Source organism: Paramisgurnus dabryanus, chromosome 23, assembly GCF_030506205.2.
Source record: "Paramisgurnus dabryanus chromosome 23, PD_genome_1.1, whole genome shotgun sequence".
In the NCBI taxonomy this organism is placed as follows: domain Eukaryota; kingdom Metazoa; phylum Chordata; class Actinopteri; order Cypriniformes; family Cobitidae; genus Paramisgurnus; species Paramisgurnus dabryanus.
Window position 1 is genome coordinate 13,502,350 of NC_133359.1, and position 6,460 is coordinate 13,508,809.

The 6,460-nt window shown below is 36.0% G+C and overlaps 1 protein-coding gene across 2 annotated transcripts; it reads left to right on the top strand.

Annotated features, from left to right (window-relative positions):
- The first annotated feature begins 399 nt into the window (after window positions 1-399).
- LOC135758840 (carboxypeptidase A1-like) lies at window positions 400-6,027 on the top strand. Of its 2 annotated transcripts, none has more exons than XM_065273525.2 (12): window positions 400-506; window positions 1,055-1,840; window positions 3,290-3,365; window positions 3,458-3,592; window positions 3,761-3,859; window positions 3,972-4,073; window positions 4,161-4,262; window positions 4,842-4,961; window positions 5,053-5,149; window positions 5,258-5,457; window positions 5,552-5,636; window positions 5,837-6,027. In XM_065273525.2, exons 2-12 carry the CDS (start codon window positions 1,779-1,781, stop codon window positions 6,019-6,021), a joined length of 1,263 nt encoding a protein of 420 aa, XP_065129597.2. In that variant the 5' UTR covers window positions 400-506; window positions 1,055-1,778; the 3' UTR covers window positions 6,022-6,027. The 2 variants fall into 2 exon arrangements, with proteins under 2 accessions (XP_065129597.2, XP_073669363.1); XM_073813262.1 differs by having other exon boundaries at window positions 3,458-3,586.
- Window positions 6,028-6,460: the final 433 nt, after the last annotated feature.

The following is a 6,460-nucleotide window of genomic DNA, read 5'->3' on the forward strand; positions in this document are numbered from 1 at the left end:
TTAACATTTACATTTTTTTGTTTTAAAATACATATTTAATTGGGTTTGAGAGATTGCATTTGAAATATAATATGCACCACCATACCACAAAAAGAGGTAATTTTGTAATTACAACAATATGACATTTTTAACATAAATGAAGTGGTTATATTGTGAATATAGATTTTATTTAACATGTACAATTGTATTAAATTGTTTAAAATATATATATATTGTAATTTTTTAAATTGACAAATGGATGACATCAAAGTACCGCGAGAGTATTTCGATAGCAGTCTGCTCTGTATGATTTCTCGAATAGTTCTCGCGAGATTTTGATGTTATCTGCCGCTCGGTTCTTGTGACGCCACATGAAGTCAAACAAGCCTGTTGTATCAGTCACTGGGTCACTGGTTAGATCAGCGTAGCAGTAAAAAAAACGGGACACTATTAGGCTCAAAATACGGGACGTCCCGGCTAAAACGGGACAGTTGACAAACAGCACCCTTACCCACGGCTGTATTACGGTAGGTTATTAATAAGCATAAAACAAAACAAAATTGTTAACATGATCATGTCTATTACATTTAAGTCTTAAACCTTTCTAGATCTGAGGTTTAATGGCAAGTGCATTCTTTTCTTAACTAAATCTTAACTAAATTTCTGTAAAAATTTAATTAGTGTCTGTGGTGTTATGCTTATGACCTTGCAGATTTTAAATATTTTAATCAAATTTTGATAAATACATACTTATTAATATTTCCTAAATGTCCCCTGATCTTGAAATCATCAAAATGGCAGCCTCCATTTTAGAAAAGAAATGATTTAGGCTCATTTGTCTGTGCTGTTACTGTCTTTTACTTCAAATATTAGTAACACCACAGACATAAGTGTATAAATAAACAATTTATTAACCTTCAATTTGAATGGATGTAGCATATTAAACTAATTTTAAATGCATTTTATTAAAAGAAAACAAACAAGCATTTTTACAATTTCTGCCGCTCAATTGCCACCTCAATTGATGAATAACCCAAATATAATACAATTCCCTTCTCCCTTGCTTTCCACGAAGGATAACTGGTGGGGTAAGAACTTTGGGAGTCGAGACGGATGGAGTAGGGTTCTCCAGAAACATGACTGCCAGCACACGACCCTCCAGGATGGGAGACAGTGGCGCATGCGAAGAGCCTGCTCGGCCTGGTCCTTTGCCGCTACACACTGGACCAGGCAACACTACCATGTTCCAGTAGGGCAGACGAACCAAATCCCCCCACTCCTGCAAGGGTGGGTGGGTCATAAAGAACAGCGATGATGTATGCTCTGGCCAAAACCTCCACCATTCTGCGTTCGAGGCCCCCAGCATCGCAGGAAACAGGGCTGTCTACTGGGTTCCTTTCTGGACGGTTCATTCTGTCAGAATGAGACTGGCTGACCCAAGCGCAGACAGATGAGGTTATAACAAAGACTTTATATACAAACAAAAAAACGGGAGAACAAAGCCCACAAGGGTGTAAAAAAAAAAAAAACTTAAGTAGAGCAGACCAGGAGAGCACATTTAGAATAAAAAATGGCTATGTGCTCTCACACAAAACACGTAGGGCTGTCATGATCCTGTCACAACACTAGAAACGAATATTGCTTTTATTGCTAGTTGAAAGATTAAAGAAATAACGAACGAAGGTTCAGGAAGGAACTTAGGCAATTTTTATTTTGTCAGATAGTTCAGCGCTTTCGTATAAGAGCAGCTTTGAGGTAAACAATAACCAGAGTAGAGATCATTTCATGAAGAGGAGAACATGAAGCTTTATCTGTATCAAGCCATCTTTACACTTCTGGTCTGTGAAGGACTCATTAAAGGGTGAGTTCAGATACACAAAAAAGTTAATCAATTGCAAATTAATAGTTGATATAGTATAGTCAATAAACTGTGCACACCTTTAATATTTAAAGGAGACATATCATGCTAAATCTACTTTCTTAGCTCTTAAATGCATTTTGTTGTATATTTGAAGTGTTTAGAAGTACATAAAAGTTGAAATTAGTCTCTTCAGGTGCTTTGTTGATATCTTTATATTCTTTTTTGGTCATATTTTCCAACCGGTTCTGATTTTTCTATTATCTATTACGTTTTTTGAACAATTACGTCACAGTATTTGCAGCGGAACTGCTAAATAAGGACATCGACTTCCAGCCCAACACTACGAGCAATCCGCCATTTTCAATTTCTCGCTGCGATATTGTAGTCCAAGCTCAAGGATGCAGAAGTTACGAGAGAGTAAATCAAAATGTTCGGTTGTTGAACCTGTGCCTGGTTGAGTTTTATTTTTCACGGAAATGTCATTTTTTAGTGCGCGAAGCACTTCAAGGATAACTATTTCACCAACCTCCACCAGTATAAAGTAGGATTTGCCGATAGACTTCGTCTGATTGAGGGGTCAATTACTTCTATCTTTGGAGACGACGACCAGAGCACTTCGGTAAGCTGTAAATAACTTTAAAAACAGTAAAGTACACGGTTGTCATGGTTTAGCAGTGCTGTTTCTCAATCCGAAGGCTGTAGCCTGTGGATGTCGCATGTGGTCATCAACCCGGGATTAAGTTATAGCATATTACAACAACTTACAATTAACTAAGAATAATAGTCAACTTTATAATTGTTAATATTCTGAAATAAGACAGCCGGCATTAACACACCATTGCGATACCTCCATATGAAGACGTTGTTCTGCAGGTTCTTCGTCTTCATTTTCATCTCGCTCCATTTCCGACTCTGGCGCGAACATGTAAGGCTGGATGGACAAGTCTTCCGTTGTTGACATTTTGTGAATAACGAGTAAATAAAAAGTTTCTGTGCCGCTAGATAATCGTATCTCTGCTATAAAACTACAAAAATGGCCGAACGGGGTGGAGTTTAACCGAGTGTCACCTCTGCAACCTGCAGGGTATGACGTGCATTTAAAAAGACAGTACCAAAACGAGTTGCTCTCAGATGCACATCAGAAAAGGGGTAGAAAGGGGGCCTGTGGGGCTATAATAATGAGGAATTCAGACCCAAGCATTGCAGTTTCGCTTTATATAGACCACAAATAGATAATTTATATGTAAAAAGAACAGATTTAAAAGCATGATATGTCTGCTTTAAGAGCCTTATGGCTCATTCTACAATGCCACCTTTTGCGGAATCATCACATATTTAAATTGTATTTTAACATTATATTATATATATATATATATATATATATATATATATATATATATATATAAACATGTATATAACATTTCTGATTTCTACTGTTTTTCTCACCAGAGACCAAGTTTTCCGAATCCATGCGGAAACTGAGGACCACCTTGAGGTTCTGAATAAGCTGAAAGGAAACCGGGAGGTGTGACAAATTTCACTGTACCCTTAAACACCCCTAAAGTATATTTATGTTACTCTTTTACCTTTTTTTTTACTGTTCAAACGGTCTTGTAGCTGGATTTCTGGACTGATGGCATCTCTACCGCTCTGCCTGTTGATATCCGCGTGCCTCACGCCAGTCTGTACGCTGTTAAAAAATTCCTCAATGGAAAGAAGATCCCTTTCACAGTCATGATCAACAATGTGCAGGTGAGATATTGAGTGTCCATGTTAAAAATTTTAGTTTGAATGATTGATTATAGTTACTGAAAGTTAAGGAGGTCTAATGATTTCAGTTTGATCATATTTATTTTTATCAGTTTAACTACAATGTCCTTTGTAATGTAATTTATAGCAATATGTTTTACTGCATCTCAGGAACTTCTGGATAAGGAAAAAGCAGAGATGAGGAAAAATGCAGCGATGGAGAGCAGTAGCAAGATCTTTAACTTTACTACTTATCACACCCTGGATGAAGTACGTACACATATAGTATTAAAAATGAGTCACATATGCAGACACATTCAAAACTAAATGCATGACATTATCATGTATTTATGAGTCTTAATATTTCAATGAACTTCTTCAGATTTACAGTTGGATGGATACTCTTGTTGCGGCTCACTCTAATGTCGTCTCTAAAGTGGATATTGGCAAGTCTTATGAGAACCGGCCCATGTATGTCCTCAAGGTGAAGTCTAATAGATTACATGAATATGAACACATATTCTAGACAAATATCTGTCAATTTTATAAAATTTATTTAGAATTGATTCAGTTCAGCACAGGTGGAGCAGGAAAACCAGCGATCTGGATTGACGCTGGAATCCACGCCAGAGAGTGGATTTCCCATGCAACTGCAGTGTGGATAGCCAACCAGGTGATTGAGATTGTTGTTAAGTTATTCATTTAGTACTTGGTTAAGTCTGTTGGCCATAAAACACTGAGGGGAAGTTTTTTTTTATTGTGCTGTTTATGTGTTCTTATGTGCAATATTTTGGAGTAATATTTTATGTGCAAAATATTTTAAAAGTGTGAGAAATTACTGAGTGGACATTCAAAGTAAGATTGCAAGTTTGTAATGATTTCTGCTGACAGGAAGGACCTCTTGACACATTCATGACGTTTACTAACATTCATGATGCTTCCTGTGATGTTTATGCATATATACATCTTTTGTGGAAGCAATTGTTTTACGCAGTAATCCCATTCATGATGTCATTAAAATAATTATTTAATATTTTATTGATCCTTAGAGTTGCTTAGCAAGATCAGATTTTTTGCAATGGGCATTAATAAACTCAAAACATGTTTTAAAAGAAACCACAAGAATACCACAAAGTGACAGTTTGGTGTTTGAGCAATGTATTTGCAAAGATAAAAATTCTTACTAGTCAACAAAAGTACCAGTTGTTTCCCATCTTTGAAACCTTCCAATCAGATTCTTTTACATCTCTAGATTGCCACAGACTTTGCAAGTAAACGTGCCCCTGTGCCTAAAATCCTGGGTGTAATGGATATCTACATGTTGATTGTGGCAAACCCCGATGGATACGTCTTCTCCCACACTTCCCCAAATGTAATCGATAAATTAGCATGAGAACAAATAAATGTTTCAGAAAAGTTCTCATGATTAATTATTATTTTTATATTGTCATATTTTTAATTAGGAACTTTACCGGTTTTGGCGTAAAAATCGTTCTGTGACCTCTAACCCCAAATGTCGTGGCGTTGACATCAATCGGAACTGGGATGCTGAATTTGGGAGTACGTCAATATTCTCATTATATCTTGAAATGAAAAATAATGTATTATTAGGTCAATAAATTACAATTTTAGCTAACTTTCAGTGTGTCTGTGCATATTTTCACCTAGCTCCTGGAGCCAGTGACGATCCCTGTGCTGAAGACTACCGCGGCCCTTCTGCTAACTCTGAGATTGAAGTGAAAAATATGGCTAATTTTATTGTGAACAATGCGAACTTTAAATCTTTCATTACTCTTCACTCATTCAAACAGCTCCTTATGTATCCTTACGGTTATACTGGAAAAGACACTCCTGACAAAAGTGAACTTGTAAGTCAATCTGCATTGCTAATACTTTGTTTGTTTGGTTTTTTCTCACTGGTTATTGTAAATGATTTCATAGTCTGTGTGTTTGTGTGTTTAGCACAGTGTGGCTCTGTCTGCAGCAAATGCACTCAAATCTTGGCATGGCACTGTCTACCAAGTCGGAAGTATCTTTAGCACTATAGGTAAGTGCTGTCTTGTGGCTTACTTGGTTTTGAATAGGTTGACCACAGGTAAAATCTCTGTGTAAAATGTAAATATTAAATGAACAGCAATGCTAATACATGAGATCTATAAGTGGGTTCTCAGTATTGTTAAATGCATGCAACCTGATGAAAAAAAAACTAATGCTTGTGTTTTTTGTTTTGTTTTGTTTTTATCACAGAGCAAGCTAGTGGTGCAAGTATTGACTGGGCTTACAATCGTGGCATCAAATATTCCTATGCTTTTGAGCTGCGTGATACTGGCACGTACGGATTCCTCTTGCCTGCGGACCAAATCGTTTCAACTTCAAGAGAGACATGGCTTGCTATCAAATACATCATGAACTATGTTTGTGATAAACTTTAGGATAAATTAAAGCTTCTAATAAAATTCCCAGAAGATGTGTTACTGAAATTCTAAAATTATTAGAATGTTTTTGACAGACATGAATATTATACATTTTAAACAAAAATCTTTAATTACATTTACTTACATTTTAATATAATCTTAAATAATGTCATAAATAAATGCATGCATTTAAAAGGCTTTTTGTCAGTTGAGTTTGTTTTCAATGTATTATTGTATAGTGCTTTTCACAATGCATACGGTTTCATAGATGATTTACAGAAAATGCATGTTTATGTCAGAAGTAAACTTGTTAGTATAAATTGTAGACTTTACTGTAAGCAAAATATAAAGGGTACCACCCCAGTGACAGCTGAGGCACATATTTTGACAATTTTTCTGACAGTCTACAGTACTAGTAACGATATAATAAGGGGTATTATATGTAATATTTCACCGT

Excerpts from the sequence above, each read along its gene's own strand:
- LOC135758840 (XM_065273525.2), top strand. The coding sequence starts at position 1,779 with ATGAAGCTTTATCTGTATCAAGCCATCTTTACACTTCTGGTCTGTGAA. Across the intron at positions 5,458-5,551 it reads CTCCTGACAAAAGTGAACTT|CACAGTGTGGCTCTGTCTGC; the intron begins GTAAGTCAATCT and ends TTGTGTGTTTAG. Across the intron at positions 5,637-5,836 it reads AAGTATCTTTAGCACTATAG|AGCAAGCTAGTGGTGCAAGT; the intron begins GTAAGTGCTGTC and ends TTTTTATCACAG.